The 21,621-nt window shown below is 51.8% G+C and overlaps 8 protein-coding genes across 8 annotated transcripts; 6 read left to right on the top strand and 2 right to left on the bottom strand.

Moving 5' to 3' along the window:
- Positions 1–49: 49 nt before the first annotated feature.
- On the bottom strand, positions 50–1,875 carry DACRYDRAFT_117895 (uncharacterized protein; the record flags this gene model as incomplete). The annotated part of the gene is made up of 4 exons (XM_040770487.1): positions 50–73; positions 245–1,277; positions 1,327–1,733; positions 1,789–1,875. The coding sequence occupies 4 exons, from the start codon at positions 1,873–1,875 to the stop codon at positions 50–52; spliced, it is 1,551 nt and encodes a 516-aa protein (XP_040626609.1).
- Positions 1,876–4,373: 2,498 nt separating this feature from the next.
- Positions 4,374–7,434, top strand: DACRYDRAFT_55632 (uncharacterized protein; the record flags this gene model as incomplete). Its single annotated transcript, XM_040775339.1, has 9 exons — positions 4,374–4,577; positions 4,641–4,974; positions 5,025–5,170; positions 5,220–5,575; positions 5,627–6,058; positions 6,109–6,521; positions 6,578–6,752; positions 6,879–7,278; positions 7,330–7,434. 9 exons carry the CDS (start codon positions 4,374–4,376, stop codon positions 7,432–7,434), a joined length of 2,565 nt encoding a protein of 854 aa, XP_040626608.1.
- A 139-nt stretch (positions 7,435–7,573) lies between these two features.
- Positions 7,574–9,607, bottom strand: DACRYDRAFT_117892 (carotenoid cleavage dioxygenase; the record flags this gene model as incomplete). Its single annotated transcript, XM_040770486.1, has 7 exons — positions 9,312–9,607; positions 9,121–9,253; positions 8,748–9,070; positions 8,684–8,693; positions 8,467–8,634; positions 8,112–8,416; positions 7,574–8,059 (listed from the first exon to the last, which is right to left on the bottom strand). The coding sequence occupies exons 1-7, from the start codon at positions 9,522–9,524 to the stop codon at positions 7,574–7,576; spliced, it is 1,638 nt and encodes a 545-aa protein (XP_040626607.1). The 5' UTR covers positions 9,525–9,607.
- Positions 9,608–11,212: 1,605 nt separating this feature from the next.
- Positions 11,213–14,969, top strand: DACRYDRAFT_117891 (Spc7-domain-containing protein; the record flags this gene model as incomplete). Its single annotated transcript, XM_040770485.1, has 9 exons — positions 11,213–11,428; positions 11,481–11,683; positions 11,730–13,212; positions 13,263–13,745; positions 13,795–13,970; positions 14,017–14,198; positions 14,249–14,496; positions 14,548–14,807; positions 14,858–14,969. The coding sequence occupies 9 exons, from the start codon at positions 11,213–11,215 to the stop codon at positions 14,967–14,969; spliced, it is 3,363 nt and encodes a 1,120-aa protein (XP_040626606.1).
- A 762-nt stretch (positions 14,970–15,731) lies between these two features.
- On the top strand, positions 15,732–16,537 carry DACRYDRAFT_117890 (uncharacterized protein; the record flags this gene model as incomplete). Its single annotated transcript, XM_040770484.1, has 3 exons — positions 15,732–15,894; positions 15,951–16,150; positions 16,215–16,537. The coding sequence occupies 3 exons, from the start codon at positions 15,732–15,734 to the stop codon at positions 16,422–16,424; spliced, it is 573 nt and encodes a 190-aa protein (XP_040626605.1). The 3' UTR covers positions 16,425–16,537.
- A 427-nt stretch (positions 16,538–16,964) lies between these two features.
- On the top strand, positions 16,965–18,097 carry DACRYDRAFT_117889 (uncharacterized protein; the record flags this gene model as incomplete). The annotated part of the gene is made up of 2 exons (XM_040770483.1): positions 16,965–17,845; positions 17,891–18,097. Exons 1-2 carry the CDS (start codon positions 16,988–16,990, stop codon positions 18,095–18,097), a joined length of 1,065 nt encoding a protein of 354 aa, XP_040626604.1. The 5' UTR covers positions 16,965–16,987.
- A 603-nt stretch (positions 18,098–18,700) lies between these two features.
- On the top strand, positions 18,701–20,018 carry DACRYDRAFT_117888 (uncharacterized protein; the record flags this gene model as incomplete). Its single annotated transcript, XM_040770482.1, has 3 exons — positions 18,701–19,006; positions 19,493–19,627; positions 19,673–20,018. The coding sequence occupies 3 exons, from the start codon at positions 18,701–18,703 to the stop codon at positions 19,985–19,987; spliced, it is 756 nt and encodes a 251-aa protein (XP_040626603.1). The 3' UTR covers positions 19,988–20,018.
- Positions 20,019–20,149: 131 nt separating this feature from the next.
- On the top strand, positions 20,150–21,450 carry DACRYDRAFT_117887 (uncharacterized protein; the record flags this gene model as incomplete). The annotated part of the gene is made up of 3 exons (XM_040770481.1): positions 20,150–21,052; positions 21,132–21,345; positions 21,392–21,450. 3 exons carry the CDS (start codon positions 20,150–20,152, stop codon positions 21,448–21,450), a joined length of 1,176 nt encoding a protein of 391 aa, XP_040626602.1.
- Between the last annotated feature and the right edge of the window lie 171 nt (positions 21,451–21,621).

Below are 21,621 nucleotides of genomic sequence, written 5' to 3'. Positions count from 1 at the left end.
GACTGCAATGTTTTTGTTTTTGTTTTTTCATGATTTGCATTCGGCGTGTCTAGAATTCATTGATGTTGTAAAACTACATATAATGACCAAGATATGACAGATCTATGAGTCATTCGTGCCGCCAGCTTTTAGCATTGCTTCATACCAAGATTACACAGTCACATTCTTGGAAACTTACTACCCCATCTCCATTGGAAACCGAAAAAAAAAAACTGTAGCAGGCATGCCAATCAACCCGCTACACCATGTACACCACATCCAACTCGTCGGGGTGATTCCTATAAGCGATCAGTCGCTCTTCGTCCAGCCAAGTCCAAGATGGCTTCCGAGCAAAGGGGCCTTTGACTCTGATCTCGCGGAATGGGAGGCGGGATTCGATCTCGCCTTCTTCAAATGCGGGGTGGATAATAGGCGTCGTTGCAGTGATAATCTTTGAACTTCCATCAATCGTGAACCCTCTAGACTCGGCCTCGGAAGCCGCTCCAACAAGGACGCCCTGTCGGAGGGAAGGAAGGATGTTGAAATCCGCTATGACATAAATGTAAGGTCCTTCGGCGTTGTTTGAAGGATCTATTCGCTGAATGACGATCCTGCTTCCATGCACACAGGGCGGCCCATGTAGACCAAAGTACATGTTCCCGTCGATTGAAAACCAGCGAGTGTTGTCAGGTCCCCACCAGTCCCACGGTATTGGCTCGGTGCCTTTCGGCAGTGTGGGGTCCGTGAGGACCGCAGGGTTCACGACAACGTTATAGAATCCCGAGAGGGAGAGGTCTATAGAAACCCGTATATAGTGTACACGGGCTTCAATGGGCAGCATCGAGCGTCGGCCGATGGGATTCGACACAGTCGTTGTGAATGCGAACGTTCGATCATTGAGTATTCGAGGCAGTTCAAGCGAGCGTTCCAGTTCAATGCTGGTCCCGAAAACGTAGTAATCAATGGTAGGAGGTCGATGGTACCCAGCACTGGCGATAAATGTTGTGGGAGACAAAAAGTTGAAAGACGTGTATGTCTTGCCAACTCGGAGTGGGGGTAACTGAGCACCGGTCTTCCAATTCCATATATGCAGCACCGATCCCTGCTCCGTACTTGGACTGGCGCCTATTATGTCTCCGCAAACATCGCATGGCACAGGGGCTTCTTCGTAGTACCGAAGACCATGTAAGTTGTTCAACGGAGGAGGTGGGTCGTGAAGTCCACAGTCGACATATCCAGAACTCCGCGGATGGGGAAAGCCAGCAACAGTAAAACATGAGGTCCGTACATTGGACGCTCTAGGCTACGATCAGACGGTTACGATGAAGAGAATATAATGAGGCTCACTCGTCCCGCGTAATCAAGATCAGAAGATCTTGGTCCGGGTCCACCAGAACAGCTTTTGTTTCGAAGGCATCCACCGGAAGGGAATATCGCGCGGTAGTGGACGCCTCTCCGGTGGAGTGAGTATTCAGGCGGACAACATCATAGTGGTTTCTGTCTGCTTCCACATATAGCCCTTTGCGGTAACTAATCATCGGCTTTTCGAGCGATGGATGTGGCAAAGAGATAGTTTCTTTATTCTTTCCTTCAAACCTTGCCCATGTTAAGGTATGCTGTCGAAGGAATGTATCCAGTTCAGGAACGGTACACGGGAGCGATTGAGGTCGGATAACATAGTTTTCCGCAAAGGCAGACAATCGAAATTGAAGCCGCAAAGAATCACGAATGATCGCGTGCACACGTGTCGATGTCTGAATTACTATCAGTCGTGAGGTCTAGTCTCATCGACCCTCTGGGGGTACTCACCTGGGAAAAGGTGAGTAGGTCTTGGATGGGAAGTCCGTCAAGGATATGGAGAATAACGTCGTCGTTCAGTCTATCGAAACAAGCCATGTACAATAAATAGCCATGCAAGAGGGGGGGGCAATAGCTATGGACAAGACAGGGGAGAGAGAGGTGAACGCATGTCAGGGGCAAACAACTACAGCCGTTTCTATTGAGGCTAACACCGCCACGAGAAGCAAGGCAAGACCCTATCTTTCCATTCTCAGCAAAACCATGTGAACATCCACATTATACACATAGTCATAGTCGCCGAACGAAATTCAGGCGAGCAGTAGACTTATGGCCCTAATCTGCATGAGCATGTTACAGTGAGCGTTGCAATTCAGACCTCCTGACCTGGGGCGGGGTCAGAAGTCTGAAGCTCAGTCAATTTCCTCTGGACCTCCGCCCACAGGGGCCATCTAAACCCAATGCGTTGATGGCGAAGCTTGACATTTGGCAAAATGGCGTGAAGAAACTCTGCCACAGCACCTGAGTTCTCGATCTCCGCCCTTCCAACGTCTAGGGAAAGTGACTGAGTTCGAGCGCTGGGAAGTAGCTCCCGAGGACGGAAAGGAACATCAGCTGTGAGGGATGTCACGGAGAATTTCTCGAGGAAGGGACAGTGTTCCAAGAAAGGAACGATCGCATTTAGAGTGAGCGCTGATTCAGACAGTAGTCCGCCTCGGGTGACGACAATCGGAAGACGGGAGCGCGTAGGTATACGATCGGGGGGATTCCACGATAAGGAGAAGGATCGTATATCGGACCATGCTTCGGCAACATTCTTTAGATCTTCATCGCAGATGTCAAGCGGACTGAGTGAATCAAATTTGAAAGAAAAATGTTGAAGTTGATGGCTTCGGCAAAGCACAGACAGCAGCGTGGGATAAAGGGGCAACGGCCGTCGCCTTCTCTCGTTAGATTTGTCTACGAGTTTGATGACAGCTTTGCGGAGGGTGATCCCGCAGTGGCGAAGGGCGTGAGAAAGCTCATATATTGGCTGGAAGGACAGGTCAGGGATGTACACTGCAAGATTGAGCTCGCCCAGTGTTGACGTGGTGAATTCAAGAAGTCGAGTAGAGGCTTCAACGACGCAATTCTTGAGGGATAGGTTATGGAGGTGAGGGAAGCCCCCGACGTGGACTCGCTGCAGACTGAGTGTGTGTTCCTCTTCTGGCTTGCCCTCAAGCACCAGAGATGATAGTATTCGCGCTTCAGACAAAGCTTTCAGGGTTTGAGAACCAACAGCCGAATACTCGCCCTTGAAACGAACCAGCCCCGTGTTGCGACCAATGAGGGCCGCGAGGTTCGAGTCCAAGTTGCCTGATTCTGGAAACGCGACACCCGTGAAGTCGAGATATTCCAAGTTTTGACAAATACTCGATGTATGGTCGAGTAGCTTGCCAAGGTACTCCCGACCAGTCGGGGTTACAATGGCAAGCCATGTCGCTGATGACAGTCAGCCGGTATAGTGTCGGAGAGATGAACGGCATGACCCTTTCGACGAGGTGAGGTGCTTCATGTATGTCGACCTTTAACCTTGTGAGATTTGGCAACACAATCTGGTCGAATTTGCGAGCGTATAAAGAGTATAACACCCGGTTCCGAATCGGATGCATGTCGAATTTGAGTTTGGCGTTCTGGACAAGGCTGGAATACAGGCTGAGCCGTGGACATGGGTACGGCAATTGCGTGCCGAGCGCCAAATGCGATACTTGATTGCCCATCTCGGTGAGAATGAGAAGCTTGCTGTCGTTGACATCGCGCCATAAGTGCCGCAAGGATGGGACCTGGAGCTCCTTGCATGTTTGTGCGAGTCGTGCGAGGTCAGAATTATCGACATTGGCAAAGATGAGGTCTTGAATGTTGCGTATGAGGAGGGCGCGGTGCATGGCCCGAGACCAAGGCAAGGGGAATCAAGGGCACTAAGGTGGACGTAGAGGTTGCAGCGTTGACATTTGTAGGCCCGACACCACGCTGGCAAGAAGCAAAGGAAGCGATGCTGCAGGAAGCTGTGATGAATGGGTAGCGATAACCACGTGCGCGCCACGCTGTTACCGCTTGGTAAGCTTCCTTTTGCCCTTTAGAGAGCTTCTTTTTGCCCTTTGGAGTCGCCCGTTGGACAAGACTGGACAAAGGTGAGTGCAGAGCATAAGCGATAGTTCAAACAGACCGCTTTGTACATAAGCGGGGCCCGAACGCACTGCATTTAGTTCTGGCACCAATTGCATCCCCGCCTTTGAGCGAATGTCAGGAGATGAAACAGAGGATAAACATGGCCCCCGCCGTCAGAGAGACATAATTGGCTTTGATGGAACCAGAACGCAATCTTTGGATCAAGTGTTCCCTTCATGAATTGGCATGAGCGTGGTCGATGTCCCTCATTATAGATTCTGGTACCGTATACAGAAGGGAATACTGATTCGGAGATGGCCGACAGAGATGGAAGAGATGGCGGCGCCGACGTATCGTATCTTAACCACGTGCCCTTCAAAAAGCCTCCGCCTCTTTCCTTCGCGTCCTCGACGCGTCGACCGCCGAGCTCGACAACAGCGACAAAACATATGGCGACACCATACACTCCCCTTCGGCCGGCCTCGCGCGCAACAAGAAGACACAAAAATCTCGGTCTCTCAGCCAAACAGCTCAATAAGGTCACTTCTACCATCGCTTCAGCGCGTCGAGGGCTGCGGGAAGCCCACGGGCAGCACGACGATGAGGATGACGACGACCTGCGGGAAGAAGAACGCGATGAGATTGAACGGGAGGTGAGCGATCGGGTCGGGTCTCTTGGTATAGGAATGGGAAAGAAGCACCACACCAGGGAGAAGGAGGCTGCAACAGCAGGGCCAAGCCGGTGGGCCGGGGCGGAGACCAGTTTTGCCGCTGAACCATCTTTTCTGCAAGCACCCCTCAATTCGCGCGTTCCGCCGCCGCCGGCATTCGATTCCCCTACAGCGAATACGAAGGGCAAGTACCGAGATGAAACGCAAGATGCTACCAACCTGAAGGGTTTGAGCTTGGAGCTGCAAGAGGCGATGGTGCTGGAGGATCTGCTATATGTCATGCTCGGAATCGAGGGGATGTTGATTCGGTATTCGCCCGAAAGCCCTCACGTGGATGACCCTCTGGCAGGCGCAGTATTTCTGTGCAATGACACTCTTGGTAAGTACCGTCTCAACAAGCGAAACAACTTGTGACCGAAATCGGTGAAGACCCGAGCATTAGAGATCTCATTATGCGGTTATTGCCAATCGCAACCCATTACACGGCACTGCAAGCTTTCATTGCTGCTAAAAGTATCGAAGGGTGTGGATTCGTGAACCATGCGCTGTGCGGTGCTCTGCGATCTGTGCTCCAGGTACGCCCTCCTTTCCCGATGACTTCCCTACGCGCTCATGTGAGCACAGGAGCATATAACCCTTGTAACTAGATTGGAGAATGCCTTTCTTAGTACGCCACGACCTGGGGAGCCTGGCCTAACCTTGCACTCTCTTATGCCACACCTGGAACCATCCGCGCGCACTCTAGCGCTACTATATACCCTCACCTCTTCCCTTCTACTTGATCCAGCAAGCGCGGGGAGCTCCTCTTCTGACGAAGAGAGCGACGTAGACTCCGAGGAGGAGCGACGGAATGCAGAACTTGGACTCGGCGGTATTGGCAATGTCATCAAGGGGCTAGGGGGGGACCCGGAGGAGGAGGGTGAGGTGCTGGGAGGCGAGGTTATTGCCATTGTTTGGGATTGTATGCGCAGGATGGCAGGGTGCGTCCCATTGATTAACTTCATCGATAACGTAACACCTATCCCGCCTAGGGATCCTCTCACACCTGCCCTGCTCAACCCACTACTCGCCCGGCTCTCTACGCCGTATGCCCGTACCCTTCTCGTCTGGGCCGAATGCGGCCTTCTCACTGACCCCGATAACGAGTTCTTCGTCCGCTCTCAACCGTACCTTGCACCATCCTTCCTCGAGCGAGATTACACAGATGAGTATTGGGACAGGAGGTATACGTTGAGGGACGGCACGCCTACAGAACCTGGGCAGAAGGAGAAGATGACTACAGGGGTTCCGCTACCAAGGGCGAACACTGGTCGACTACCTGGTGGCGCCTGTGTGCCTGAGTTCTTAGATAGATGGAAGCGGAAGGTGCTGCTAGCCGGCAAGTATGTGAATGTGATCCGAGAATGTGGAAGAGATGTTGGAACAAGGCGGGAGGACTGGGAGGGCGGGATGGACTGCGAACCGTGAGTTCGTCCGGACAAATGAGTAACCCAGATCTAACACGTTCCTGGAGATTTTATAAGCGCATCGAGGACGCGTATCAGCATGCGAATCGCACACTGCTAATGCTGCTGGTTGAAGACCAACAGCTTATACCGCGCCTGCGCTCGCTGAAGCGCTACTTCTTCCTTTCTCAATCCGGCTTCTTCAGCCACTTCCTTGACCTCTCTATGTCCGATCTGAAGAAACCGTCTCGAACCGTCTCGCTACCGAAGCTGCAGGCTCTGTTGGAAGTTGCAATGAACTTGCCGGATGAAGGTGTCGGTGGGTTCAGGGAAGATGTGAAGCTCACGATGGCCCGGGAGGGCCTCTACGACTGGCTGCTCAAGGTCGTTGCTGTCAGTGGTGACCTTGGCTCCATTGGCGGCAGTGCGGTGCACAGTGAGAAGGACAAGGAGAAAGATAGCAAAGACAAGAAAGACCGGCGTGATCTTCTCGGTAAGCTCTACCCGATTACCGCTAAATCGTATGTTAAATCTTAGTGATAGCGATGGATGCCCTAACATTAGATTATGCGGTCACCTTTCCACTGTCGCTCGTCATCTCCCGGAAGACGCTCCTTCGATATCAGCTATTATTCCGTTTTCTGCTACACCTTAAAGTGACGGAACATGCTCTACTCGGTATGTGGACAGATCAATTGCAGCCTGTCTGGCGGTCGCGAGGCCCAGTGTCCACGTCGTCAACACCGATCCCCTCGGTCTCATCAAGGCCGGGTTCAAGAGCAGCAGCTCCGTCCAGGGCTTCCTCAAGAATGACTGCTTCCCCTTTGCCATCAACCAGCTCTCTTCCTCTTGTAGAGGCATCGGAGCACGAAGCGTGGCGCAGACGCGTTTTCAACCTGCGTGCTAGGATGTTAGCGTTCGTCCAGCAAGTCATGGCGTACGCAACAACGGAAGTGCTTGAGCCTAATTGGCGCAAGCTGGAAGCATCACTCGACAAGGTCTCGACGGTCGATCAGCTATTGAAGGACCATGTCGACTTCCTAGACACCTGCTTGAAGGAGTGTATGCTGACCAGCTCGAAGCTGTTGAAGGTGTACTCACGGCTTCTCCTGACCTGTTCAACTTTTGCGAATTACTCGTCAAACTTCAGTAAATGGGCTGCAAAGGGCGAACAGGATATGCAAAAGCGATGGGAATTCTTCCAAAAATTTGAGGCCAATTACAACCATTCATTCCAAGTAAGCCACCATATCTCATGACTATCACGGCTCTGACGTATAGCATTGCAGGTTTGCATGGACTGCTTACAATTCTATGCCTCAAGTGAAAATACCGCTCTCCTTAGTCTAGTGGTACGGCTCGGCAACAATGGCGCAAGAAGCCAGGGTAGCTAAGTTGATATGAAGAGGGTAGTGTCATCAAAAACGTCTTCCGTGCTGTCTTTCGATCTTTCACCTTGGGAGCCCAGTTGTCTCAATGTAGTTATATGTAATCTGATTGTTTCATGGGTGGAACCGCATTTCAATTACAGACTCAATGAGTGCCATTCACTCCATTCGTCCCGTTAACGGCTGCCACAGGCTGCAAGATACCGCTCATGATCGGCTTCAGCCCGTCCCGGTAAACGCTGCCTGGCTTGGGTTTGATGACCTCTTCGATATTCTGTCTGGGGATCTGGTCCCTCGGTAGCCGTTGGTTCCATTCGTGGATCTCCTTGGCCTCTACGAAATTGCCATGCAAACCGGTACGAAGCTTGAAGGGCAGCTTGATGACTGCGATCGGACCATCCTCAAACGGCCGGGCCGTGTCAAGGATTACGAGGTCGTTTCGAAGCTCATCGAGTCGATTGACGAGACCCATCAAGTAACCATCGCCCTCCGGAGCGTCCGCAGAGCGTGGAATGAATACAGGCTCTTGAACGGTTGAGCAATCGCCTGCGAACCAGACAGACTTGGAAAGCGTCTTCCAGTCAAAATGGCCATAGCAGTTGAACAGGCCTCCAGCAGGTGGGCCACATTTCTATTTCGCCAGTCAGGAGGGGATTCGGGGTAAAAGATATAGTGTCACCCACTTGGAAGTTGTACGGCTTGGTCGGGTCGATGACACACAAGAAGAAATGATTATACGGTTGTCCGAGATAGCGATCATCGGACCTGGCAAACTCGCCCTGTGTGTCGAACAGCTCGTAAGGCTGGTACCGTGTACCGGTGGGTGCCTTGGGATCGAACACCCAACGGTGCATCGGGGACGTAAACTTGACACGTGCGGGGGCGGAAACCTTGCTCTCGTCTTCGGGGAAGAAGTAAAATACATTCCCGTCTGCGACGGTTAAATCCATTACTATCTTACCTTCCTCGTTCTCGTATGCGTTGGCCACTATCAACATATCAGAAAGAATCCAATGAGCTCGATTGAAGAGCGCGTACCATGTCCGTGGAAGGCGTTGTCCGCATAGAACCATTTTATGTCCTCCGATTTGGCGCCATGCCGCGGCAGCACGCCGTAAGCCTGGTCCAGCTGAGGCTGCCAGGCGAAGTGGTTGCCACCGCGCTTGATCCGGTCGATATCAGCTGTGATGGATGTCAAGGGGAAAACTAGGGAGGGGTGAACGACTCATCCATGTACGAAGAATCATTCACCCACTGATATAGTTCTTTGTGATCCCAATATCATGTATCATCCCGCATCACGGTGCTTTAACCCAAACCTCTTCTGTCTTCTTCCCTTCTTTGTCCAAGTTATATACCACAACGTCCTTGCTTCCTTCGCCCTTGGCCTCATAACCATAACATACCATGTCCCCGGTGAGTGGATCGAACTTGGGATGTGCAGTGGAAGTGGGCGTCTTGATCTGCCCCTGGAAGTCCCACACGCCGTACGTCTCCAGTGTTGTCGGATCCATTGCGAAAGGTGGGCCGTCTTCCTTGAGAGCGAGCAGGACGCCGCGATGGAAGACAATGTTGGTGTTACTGATCGTACGCAATACCCCCTCCACTATCGGATTGTCCGTATATGCGTTGCGATACTTGCCTGTGTACACGTTAGTGACTAGAAAGGATACGTAGTACGAATCGGCGTACCAAAGAGCGCGCGTCTGTGTCTCTTCTCGGCGAGGAACCGATGGGTGCGAACCGCCATCTGCTGGAAATCGCATTCTCCGTTCGCAATCTTGAAGGCGCTGATAACACCGTCACCGTTGAAGTGGATTTCGTTCTGCAATGAATGTATCTATCAGTCATCGCGTTACGCGTACCGCCGAAGCGTTGCGTACCTGAACAAAGGGCGGATAGTGGTGGTCTGGCATGACACGATAGAACGTCCCATCGATGGACAATGGGATCTCGCCCCAAACCTCTAGCTGTTCCACACACCCCTCGAATCGACACGGGGAGTTGAATCCTTGGAAGATATCGCCAGTGAAGTGCAGCGGCTTTTTTGACTCTGATCCAGGCAGGTCGACGGGGATGATGTCGATATGTGCCATCTTGTAGTGTTATCGGTTCGTGCCGTCTGTGCAGGAGCAGATATCCATATCACTAGTGGATCCAGGAAATATTTATCCTCATCAATGGACCACAATGTTCATCAGAAAGACGGGCAGACCAAGGGCCAAACGGCGACGCGTGATTCATCATGGGAAATCCTTTGAGGCTCCTCGGTGGGGTAAGGTGACCAGCGCGTTTACAGTCGAGCGGCCAGGAATAGCATTCGATCCCGATCTTGGCGGTAATTCATTTCCCCGCAATATTTCTCTCTACTCCCATCCTGTTCTGACATCTCGCTTGCGTGGCACCAACCAGCGGACGAGCAATTGTTATTTTCTCCACCGTTTTGGCGCACCTTACCTGTTAAGTAACGATACTAGCGTTCACATATAGCTTCCTTCTACATGTTCACCCCTGCCTTCTGTTCGGTGCCTGATTGGTCTCCCACATGTCGCACAGCGGCACATGCTGAGAGCGCCGATATTCTCTATCCTCATGAGTGCCCTTCATTCTCCCCCGCTGTTCACAATCGCATGCGTATGTCATTGCATACCCAGCCTCATTCGTAAATATGGCGCTCCCTCCTCCCGCCTGCCATCACTGAACTGTACAAGAAGATTTTTATCCCCCCATTTATTTCTTACATCGACCTGGCTACTCATGCTATGGTCTGGAATCGAGGCGTTTGATGGTTATCCATGACCTGCTTATTACCCCAACGCTCGACAGCTGAACTTATCACATGTTCACATGTAAACCCCTCGCTCTCATGCCCACTCGAACTGACGGAGGTCATCAATTTGTTGTATTCTGTTTTTTGTCTTGTATTTCTTCTCTCGACAGTTATATTGCATCTTCTATGACGATAATCAGATCGTTTCCTATTCATAGCAGGTGAAAGTGAAGAGAGTGTGGCTTGGTTAGTAGCATGGTTTGTGACGCGTAAGACCCATTCGACCTGAAGGGGAATATGTGGTTGGGGGCGTGTTTCTCAAGCCGGTCTCACAATGAGACACTGCCGTAAACCAAGACGACAAGCGCGTTATGGTGTCTAAGACACCGCGCGACTCTCTATTCGCGGTAGGATTACAAGAGTTACGGCGCACTGTTGTGCGCAACTGCGTTTCGCCACATCAGCCACAGAATCCCTGCCGAAACCAAAATGTTGCACGCGGCCTGACACAAGTCAAATGCCAATCGGAGGCGACTTGGCTGCGTATGGGCGGGAACGATCAACTGCGCTGAAGTGTCAGCGGATGAAAATGGGGGCGGACGATACGGACAGACGTACGCTGGGTGCACTGCCAGGAGGAATGTCGTGGACGAGTGGTTCCTGATCATTCTTCGTTAATGTCAGTATACTCAGCGAAACGGTGAAAGGAACGCGTCATACATGTTTGATATCAGGCGAGGATGCAGCGTTTTGGTTCGTGTGGTGACCGTACATTATGAAGAGCTGAGTGCTGTCGGTGACATTGGAGCCACGTGATACCTACAATCACGTGAGAATTGATTTCTGACGCGTGTGGGACCCGGGATCAAAGGGGCGACGCGTTACCATCCCTGGCCGCCCTTCACACACAGGCGACGACTTCGCATACACGGCTCCCAATCATTCTCAAGCTCGTTGACTGGTGTCCCTATTTACATTGCTTGACATAGCTTGTTCTGGTAACTACTTTTCAAGATGTCGACGAGGCGTGAAACGCGCTCTTCCACCCGGAAGTCCTTCCCTCCCCCGGACGCGTCTACGGAAAAGGAGAACATCAAGACAAGAGCAAAGCGCCATCAGAGTATGGGAGGCGCAGGTGCATCTGAAGCTCCTTCTATTGCATTCAAGGAACTCGTGATTAAGCCGTCTTCGGCAGAGTTAAGCCCGGCAAAGAAGAAAAGGAGAACGGCCGTGCGTTTCCTTTACTCAAGTTGTCGCACAGCAAATGACGTTCAACCCTTAGGTACCTAGGAAATCCATACTGCGGCGAAGAGATAACGAAGATCAAACTATGGACCTCACTCTCGCTCCTGTCACTGCACTATTGCCTGCGACCGCGGACGGGCAGGACTTTACAACGATCATGAACTTTGAGCCCAATACAACGGATGATCGGAGAAAGAGCCTGGCAAGGAGGGTCAGCTTCGCGTCACATGCCCATGTTCGGTGTGTGAATTTGTTGTTATTCATTCATCGTCTAACAGCGAACCAGATTGTTCCCCAAAGAAGCCCCAAAACCAGATTCCTCGTCTCCAGCGCCTTCCACTTCAGCTTCCGGCCAGTCATCTCATGTAGATCCTCCTCCGTCACCCTCTCCTACAATAAAAGGCGTTTCCTTTGGCGGTGTAGAAGATTCCCCTAAAGCAGAGGGTGCGGCCACAGGAACATCGCATGCTCCCAAGCGGAGGTCCAGTATTGCCAACGCAGGGGCTTTACTTGGCCACGATATAGCAGATGATGAAGATGACGACTCTTCCATGGACATCGATGATGATGCCACCAACATGTCCATATCTCATCCTTCGCAAGCTTCTCCAGCCAGTCCCATCGGCCGGGTGTCTATTGCCGGTAGTGTCAATAGCGAAGTGGACATGGATATCACGACAGCCGTTGGACGAGTAGAACAACTGGCGCATGACGACACCGCAGAGCACACTGCGTCAAGCAAATCCAGCGCAGGAAGCGAGTTTCTCTTCCCTCTGGGGAAGAACGTACCGGCGGCCAATCCCAAGAGTCGTCGGGGTAGTGAGCCAAGCGCACGCGACAAGGCTTGGGCGGCGCTTGAGTCCGTCACTAATGGTGTCAACAATGATTCCAGCGACGAGGACGAAGACATGGAATTGATGGACGCAACCGGCAGGATCCAAGCTATTAGACGTGCTTCTGTCATGACCACTGGTAGCGCTATGGATCTGGATGAAGATGATATGGTGACCGGCAAGATCATCCAGGGCCAGGGCGGTGCGGCCCGTATGTCTGTCGCCTCTCAAGGTTCCAACATGGATATTGACGACGATAGTTCGCATTCGGATGAAGATGATCTGGTCGATGACAACGACGCTGATAAAACTGTCAATTTGTCAACGATGATGTCACGCATGAGCGAGCTTGAACAAACTCCATCTCTTTCGCTTGATCGTGAAGGGCGGCGTCCCTCGGCTGCCTCCCCGTATTCTCCAGAGGGTGAGGAGGGCCCCATTATTACGATCATATCGCCTACCAAGACCGCGAAGATCTTACGGACAGAGACGATAACCACTTCAAAGAGTCTCGTTTCCTCCAACCATATCGCCGTGGAGAATAAGAAGCAGACTGTTGGCGACACGCCGACGAAAGCAACACTCCGTGCTATTCCTTCTGGGTCGACGCGTGACACAGTTTTCCCTTCTCCTCTCCGTCAATCGCCGGGCCGTATTTTGCGTTTCACTCCATCCAAGCTTGGTAGCCCTAGTCGAGTTCGGATTGAGTCGCCGATGCGGTCACCGGCACGTAGATCTCCCGCAAGAATCACGCTGCCTTCGTTGCGTGAAGAGCCTAGTTCCTCAGAGGAGCTTGGCAGCGATGATAAACCGAGAAGGCGGACGACCTTGACTAGCTTTTCTCCAGCTTCTGTGTCAGCATCGCACAGTCAATCATTGCTCCAAGGACTCGAAGACATCAGTGGGATCATTGATGAGAATGCGCTGCCGAATAATGTAAGAACCCCAACCGTCGCCTGCCTAATTTGCTGACAGTGACCATACAGGAACTACCTGTTCGCCAGTTATCGATCAATGAGTTTCTCGAAATGACTGGCGTGACCTTCATGGATGGTCTAGCAGTCAAACGGCGATCCACCGTGGGTCCAGGTATTTTAGGGTCGGTGCGGGATGAAGCACTCGATAATCGAGGTGCCAGCCGGGCGGTGGCAGAATATGTCTCAGCCGCCGCTGTTGGCATCCCACAACTCGAAATGTACATCTGGGCTTGCCAAGAGCTGAAAAAGAACATTGCAGCCAGTCAAGAAACGGTTCACAATTTTGACGACCAGGTGGAGAAGAGCAACCCCCTACTATTCCAAGATTACATGGCTGCCAACGAGGAAGAAAGGCCCCTGATGGAAGGTCAGCTGAAGATTATGAAGGCTCACGCCCGACTATGCGCGAAGGAGAAGTGGTATCAATGGCGTCAAGGCTTGGTACAGGACCTGCAGAATACGGTGACGGAAAATCTTACAAAACTCCAAGCCGTAAGCAGTTTCCCGCTCCTATTCCCTCATTTTCTCACCAGAAGTGAAGGACTACGAGTATATCCAACAAGTGCAGTCTGAGCTCAGCATATCGCTTCCGGAATTACGCGCCCGTCATGCTGCCCTGACCGAGCAACTGGGCATGGAGCGACGCAACATCCAGGAGGTAGAAGGTGACAATGCAGAACAAGTCAAAGAATTACGGGAGGGCATTGCGGAACAAAAGTGCGTCATCGAAATCTTCTGGCGCATCTTCACTAATCATGTGCAGCGCCCAAATTATGAGCTTCCGCAGTGATCTCGCCGAAGTCGCAGTGAAAACCGAACGATTGGATGGAAAGCTCGCTGATATTGAGGAGCAACGCAGGCAGCAGTTATCTGTGATTACCAGAGCGGAGCAGCACTGTCAAATGCTGCGAAGCTGCACGCGATCCGAGGTGTTCCGGTTAAAAGGTCAGTATGTTCTAGTATAAACAGGTAATGATTGTTGAAGTCGCTTTTAGAGGACTATCACGCATTGGAGCGGATGCATCTGTGGCAAGTCGTCAAATTTAAGGCTGCGGAGAAAGTTTTCGTGTACGATTCAAGGATCCAAGTCACATTATCACCAGGAAAGCTAGTCGATCCGGATGGCCTGTGCCTCCTACCTGGGCCAGAAAGCGAAGACAAGTTGACACGCTGCGTCCTTGAAGGGCTTTTCAGCATCATTCAAGATGGTATACAGTCACTTCCTGCGTATGACGCACAGCAAGTGGGTCGTGTTCTTCATGGAAACTGAATCCCGGCTAATGCCACTTTCCAGGTAATACAGGTCATTGGGTCGGCGTGGACCGCTGCAACACATTTGCTACTCGAGATCCACCTCGTCAACCAGAAGTATCCAGTATCAATCGTTCCACTGAAGTCATCGATTGCCTCGGGCCTCGTCATTTCTGCTCAAATCATGGTAGGGATGTCGAAAGTAACCCTGAGTTTCATGATCACCGCCGAGACGCTTCTGGATTGGCCGTCAACGTCATCTGCAATCCCATGTGATGCGAAACTTGTGTATGGTGATGTCGAGTGAGTAACTTTGTTCGCTGAGCCATATGCCTCGGCTAAGACCTCAACAGGATGGATGCTTTTGTCGAGGCAGCTCGCAGACGTGTGCGGCAAGCAACACCGAGTCTCTTCTATGGTTACCTGGTGGATACCTGCAGGGAGGCAGTCGCATCTCAGGCATGAATTCTCTCGGCTGCCTAACCCTTTCTGAATGTTCTTTCAACTCTGGTATTGACTTCGTGACGTCATTCATTCTTAACACAATATGTTGTATCTGTATAATGGAAACATTCGTCAATTGGGCAACAGAAGAGTCGAGTCCGCATGTTTGTTACTTGGTCTCAGTTAGGATACCTTCGCTTGGTCAATGCGGACTTCTTCGGAAACCAATATTAAACTGAGTAACAATCAGAGGGGCACACTGACGCTGGGGTACAGTAATTCCCCAGGCAGTGCGTGTATGTCATGTTGACGCAACAGCGTACATGTTCATTCTAACTGTTGCTCAAGGAATTATGCGCGTGCCATCAACGTGACCGCCCCACTCGGTCTGTGAGAAGTTAATGGGAAGACATGCGGTGCTTCTTTTCATTCCTGGGGCCTGACCCTCAACCAACGCCGTTGGTGCTGATTCGGCCTCTTCTTGCCCTCGACGTCACTCTCTCCGCCCGATAAGTTCGTTGAACTGGTGCCACTGCTGCTCTATGCTGAGCTCGTGGTGACACACACTCGGCTCTGAGTCTGTGTGAGCTCTAGACTGTCGTAGCTGTGCCTGTCCTTTCCTCAACTTCATGAGTGACGTGCCTATGACTAGGCGATGATGCTTGCGTGGGATCCACCGCTTCCTACTCTTGGAGGAGTACATAAGCTACTATTTGGACACCTTTACAAGTCTGTCTCTCCCCACACGTCCTCTCCCCGCGACTTCCCAATCACATCCACACGATGCAGCTCATCCGTTTCTCTGCCTTTCTCGCTGGCATGTTCGCCCTCTGCAACCTGGGTCTCGCCCACCCAGCGTTAACCAAAGGCCAGGCAGACCAGTCCCAGATTACCTCAATCATGGACACGCTACAGAGCACCGTCGAGTCTGCTGTCGGCTCCCTCAGTGCGTCTTCTATTTCTCCCTTTCTGCCCAGTTTGGCTCGTGGTAACACCGAGCAGATGGCATTGATCCTAGTACAGCAACGCTCGCCCAAGTCCAGCCCTATGTAACGGACATCGAGGACGCGTTCAGCACCGCGGCGTCTGCTCTGAGCTCCCTCAACAGCAGTGGGAGGAAGCGCTCAAGTGTCACCGATGTTCAAGGGAGACAAACGGCATTCGAGAAGGAAATCGCCCAACTCGTCGCCGGATTGTTGACGGTACGTGACTATTCCTCCGGATCCTCTACCCGCAACAAGTAGCACTGATGCTATATGAGCACAGGACGTCACCAATTCGCTAACTGGATTGCTCTCTGTCCAAGGGCTGGGTGCCATCCTGCCCAATCTGGACGGGCCTCTCAACCAGACCTTGTTAGGGCTCGAAACGCTCCTTGCGGGCGTGCTGAACTTGGTATCTGGGTTGTTGGTGGATGTAGCGGGGCTGTTGACTGCGTTGGGATGGGGGCTGACTCTGGCCACGTTGGGATTGTGAAGCTTCGGTTTCAGGAATGGCCACTGAGATCTTGGACAATGATTTTGGACTACCCGCAGATAAGGTACACTTCCGCGCTCATTTGTTCAACCGGACAAACACAAATATTACATTCATGCCCCGAAAGATCTGACAACACAATTCATCAAATGAAGACAGCAGCTCCACCTTGGGTCATGATACCACTCAATCCTGATAATGGATATCCAGGGAATAGGGTGCACAACATCCAAGTGGGCTTTGTCGGCGTTCTCTTCATGTGCGAGAGCGCTCCATGAGTTTGGAGGGTGACCTGCAGATGCCTGCCGATCGCCTTGGTGCAGGAGTGGTCACGTGAATGATAGCTGGTTGACATGTACGCTTCTTCTAACCTCCACACCAAGCTCTAACCTTCGCATCACTTTGGTGAGTTGTCCTATGTGTACAATCCTGCTCACACGACTAAACCGTCAAACCGTGACAACGGGTTTTGATGCCATGTGGGCCCAGTAACGCAGGCTGTGCAAACATGCCAAGACGCCATCCCAACCTGTTCCCTGCCTCTTTCGTCCCTGCCACAACATATGACCGTCGAGTTACCGTACGACATTTGGGTCGAGGTCGTTTGTCATGTTGAAGATCAATGCGACCTGATCCACTTCTGCCGTACCAACTCTATGCTCAGCCAACTTACGACAAGGCGCTTATACACCTCGGTTTTCTTCGATAATATCGTGGAAATAGCAAAATTCTATCGCACCGTCGGGGGGAATGACCTCTTAGCCGCACACGTTATTGCCTTGCAACTGGACTTGCAGAGGTATGCATCCTTCGTCAACATATCATCTTATCGAAGACACGGCTGCCTGCGAGCGCCTAGCTATCTGCGCCTTATCTTTCGGTTAATCGGGAACCTACCTAACCTGAAGGAGCTCAAGTTCGGTTCCCATCTCACGGACGAGCTTATGTCTCAATCTTTCTCAATCAATCTTGGACAGATGCGGCCCCGCCTAACGAACTTCACGTTCACCAGATTGCTCGAATGTTCAGCCCTTCCTGTCCTCCGCTCCCAATCCTCCTTAGAATCTCTTTGCCTGCACTACTTTACCGCCACTAACTCCGTGGTCGAGCTTGCAGATCTATCATCCGATGCGATTCCCCGACTGCGCCGTTTTATTTGTGATAGTCCTTCGTCTATCCCGCTAGTACGAGGACGACCGGTCGAAGAATTTTGTCTGATGGGCAATGGACCATTTACCGCCATCAACCCAGGTCACCTGTCGTTCTATCTGGCACATTTGAGGAACGCTTCTTCCAGATGCCTACAGAAGTTGGAACTCAGTATCCAGCCAATAGATTCTACGGTCCTGCCTCAAATTGAACACGCCCTTCCGGACATCATGGAACTTTCTATCTCGACACGTGAGCCAGTACAGTGGGTGGTACGTCCGTCACACACTCATCTGAAGGTAACTGACGCGATGCAGCTACCAGCTCTCACTTCTTCCCGAACGCTAGACGCGTTTCGAGGATTTACTCAACTGCATACATTCAAGTTCTACGCGACCAATACTGGCGCCCTGACTCGCAACGATCTTCATGCAGCTATGGACCCGATCTGTGATGCGTGTGATACCCTGAAGATGATCGAAATACAGGAAACAGGGGCCTACAAGAACTTTTTTGCGCTCTGAAAAGTACCAGTCTCTCCGACAGCGTTGGAGGGAAGCGGCCGATTGTCAACTTTTCTGGACAGATGCTTTCACACCACCCAACTCCTGGAGATTGTTACGCGCTTTGAACATCCGGTCGCCGACACGGATCCAGACCGTATGTGCCAATCTTCATAATGTGTGCTTCGGACCTACCGGAATAGAATGTCTCAACCGCTCCCCGCCTTCTCTATCGTACCACGCATGACAGCACCGAGCTTGGTCCAGCATACATTCGAAATACATCCCTCAACGCAGCTCAGCGAGAACCTATCCTTGCACATGAATGGCACCTTCGGTCCTTCTTGGCGGAGCAAGGCACCCCACCTCTGACCCGGCATAGTCGATTGTGAATGGGCGATATTGAGTCAGATGGAGAGGATAAGAGGCCGATGTGCCTGTGTTGTACCGGTTTCTGATTGCTTCTTCGTCGTGCATGTCTGCAAGCTCATATGTCCGCATCACATCGAGAGATTATTCTGGCGCAACACGGTATTAAAACGGGAGATATGACTCAAAGGCCGCAGAGTCGGTTTCGAAGCGCTCATTGAACTGCACACCCTTGTATTGCTGTGCTGACAGCTCATGCGCAACCAAGCGCCTAGCGGTATTCGACCATCTACCAGTGGTGATCCTTCGGCTCCTGCATCCATGACGCAGCATACCTCCATAGCGTTGCCGTACGACATTTGGAACGAAATCGTTCACCTTGCAGCCAAAGATGATTTGATCCAGCTCTGCCTTGTCAGCGCTATGGTCGGCCGAATCGCAACCAAGCGCCTATACGCTTCACTCTCCCTCAACACCATGGTGAACACGGCAAAGTGCTATCGAACTGTCATGGGAAGCTCCACATTGGCTGGCACTGTCACTGAACTGGAGCTGGATTTGGTAAGATATCCAACTTTCAATGTATGGTATTCGAGAGAATACCAGCACCTCCAACGAGCCCCTGCCTATCACCGATTGGTCTTTCGGTTAATCGGCAGTTTCAGTAACTTGAAGGTGCTCCGCATCCACTGCTATTTCCAAAACGCACCCACCAGAGAATTCTCAGCCAATCTCGGCAGTATGCGGCCCCGTTTATTGAGTTTCAGATGTGCCGAGTTATTCGAATGCTCCGCGCTTCCCCTTCTTCGCTCGCAAAGCTCGCTGGAATCCCTGCACCTGGAATACTCTTCTGATGATGATTGGGCGACCGAGCTAGCAAATTTATCACCAGAAGCGGTTCCCCAACTACGGAGTTTCGCGTGTGATAGTTATTCCGGTGCACAGCTCGTGCGAGGACGGGCGGTCGAAGAGTTTTCTCTGAGCGGCCCTGGAGAATACGCTACGATTCAGCAATCGAACCTATCTGCTTGTTTGAGACATCTTCAGATGTCTTCGAGACCGCTGCGAAAAGTTCGACTTCCTCTGTTGGGGATGTATGCCACGAGTTTGCCCCAGATTGTGGGAGCGCTTCCGGATCTGATCGAGCTGACTCTCAGTGTGGAAACACGGTATGGCGACGAGGTACGTCTGTCATAAGGTTGGGTGCCCGATACTGACGTAAAGAAGTTGACACACCTCGTATCTGCGGAAGGGCTTGAGGCCTTTCGCCGATTCTCGCAACTTCAAACTTTCGAATTCATTGTCAAATTTCGTGTTCACGATACTTCCATATTTGAGGAAGAGATTCGACGTGCCTGCCCTACTTTGCAAAGCGTCGCTGTGCATGGGCGCGAATCAGAAGAGTCTAGTGACGAAGAGGAGTGGGAGGAGGGGGACGAAGAGGAAGACGGAGATGAGGAAGACGGAGATGAGGAGGATGGGGAGGAATCCTGGTATGATGAGGAGCATTTAGACGAGGAGAGTTTGCCATTTGGTCTATGAGAAAGTTTAGTCCTGTCCAAGGTGAATGCACAGTCAAGTTAACAATGCGAGGGTATCCTCACGTGACAGTTGACTCTGCCTCCGCCAATGTGTTTCTTACAGAGTGTCTCGACTTGAACATGCCCCTTCCCCCCTTGTCTAACCTCCCAGCGTCCAACAGCGATGTCCAAATCCACAGAAGAGGGTCAGCAACTCGGAAATACGCAATCCAGCGGTCGTTCCTCGCTCCCAGTGCTATCTTACGATGTCTGGTCCGACATTCTTCGATATGCTAAACGTCAGGACCTGATCCGTCTCTGTCTGGTCAGCTCCATGTTCAATCGCATTGCAGCAAAGCGTTTATACCTCTCGGTTCGGTTTTTTGACGTACCGGACTTGTACCCGTTCTATCGCACGGTGAGAGGAAACCCGATCTTGGCCGGTCACGTCGCTGCGCTTGAGCTGGACATGCGATCATACAAGAACGATCGCATGTCAAAGAGGCACATAACAGACGCACCCGCATTCATGCGGATGATATTCCACCTGATCGGCCAGCTCGACAACCTCAAGAAGATCTGCTTCAAGTTTCGGATCCTGAACAGCTTGGTGTGCAAAGCCTTCTCGATCAATCTCGGCCACATGCGACCCCGTTTGTCCTCTTTCAGGTTCTACGGCCTGTTCGAATGCTCCGCGCTCCCTGTTCTCAGCTCTCAAAGCCTCCTAGAGACAGTAGCACTAGAGTACTCAAGCCGATCCGACGGTTCGCCCGAACTAGCAAGCCTGCCCCCAGATGCACTACCCCGACTACGACGCTTTATCTGCAATAGCTATTCCTCCGCCCAGGTCGTCCGAGGACGTCCGGTCGAGCTGTTCGTCGTGGACCGTCGTTCGGCTTACGTCAATATAAGCCCGGAACAACTGCCTACGTGTTTGCAGGATCTGCATATGTCTACACGCGGGATCCTATTGCTTGAACTCGCTATTGATAGCTTGTATGCTACGACGACTTTGTGCAAGATCCAGGAGGCGACTCCCGACCTGCAGCAGCTCGAACTGAACACATCAGATTTCTGGGTAAACCAAGTGTGTCTCCCATCTGCCGTCTTCCGTCTTCCGTCTGCCGTCTCCTATAACCCAACTGCATTCCTCTAACACAACACAGATGCGGGACCTCACATCACCCGAATCGCTAGACGCCTTTCGCAAATTCGCACAGCTCGAAAGCTTCAAGATCGATGCCCGCCAAGCGGATGACATGCCCTTCACAGCATTCGAGTTCGCTATCCGCAGTATCCTCCGGGCGCGGCCTACGCTACGTGTTCTCGCTTTGTGGGATTATGCGCAGGATAAGGTGTATTCATTGAATACTATTGCGAGTATGTTCGGGTTTCCTCTTCGGGGCTATGGCTGATTTTGGGACAGGATATGCTCCTACTGGAGAGTTTCCGTACAGGATTGCACGGGGTCGTTGGGGAGATTGAAGTGGAACATGAGAGGGCCACGCTTAGCGTCGGGGCGAATGTCACTCTAGAACCAAATGAAATCATCAGATACATCATGAAATCATTACATCGTCTTATTGTCTTATCCCTTCCCTCATCCCAAACCAGACGCGTGCTCTCGCCTCCCAACACACCTAGCAGATCACCAGC

The sequence above is a fragment of the Dacryopinax primogenitus genome, assembly GCF_000292625.1.
Source record: "Dacryopinax primogenitus strain DJM-731 SS1 chromosome Unknown DACRYscaffold_15, whole genome shotgun sequence".
NCBI lineage: Eukaryota > Fungi > Basidiomycota > Dacrymycetes > Dacrymycetales > Dacrymycetaceae > Dacryopinax > Dacryopinax primogenitus.
This window is presented reverse-complemented; position numbering and strand designations above follow the sequence as displayed.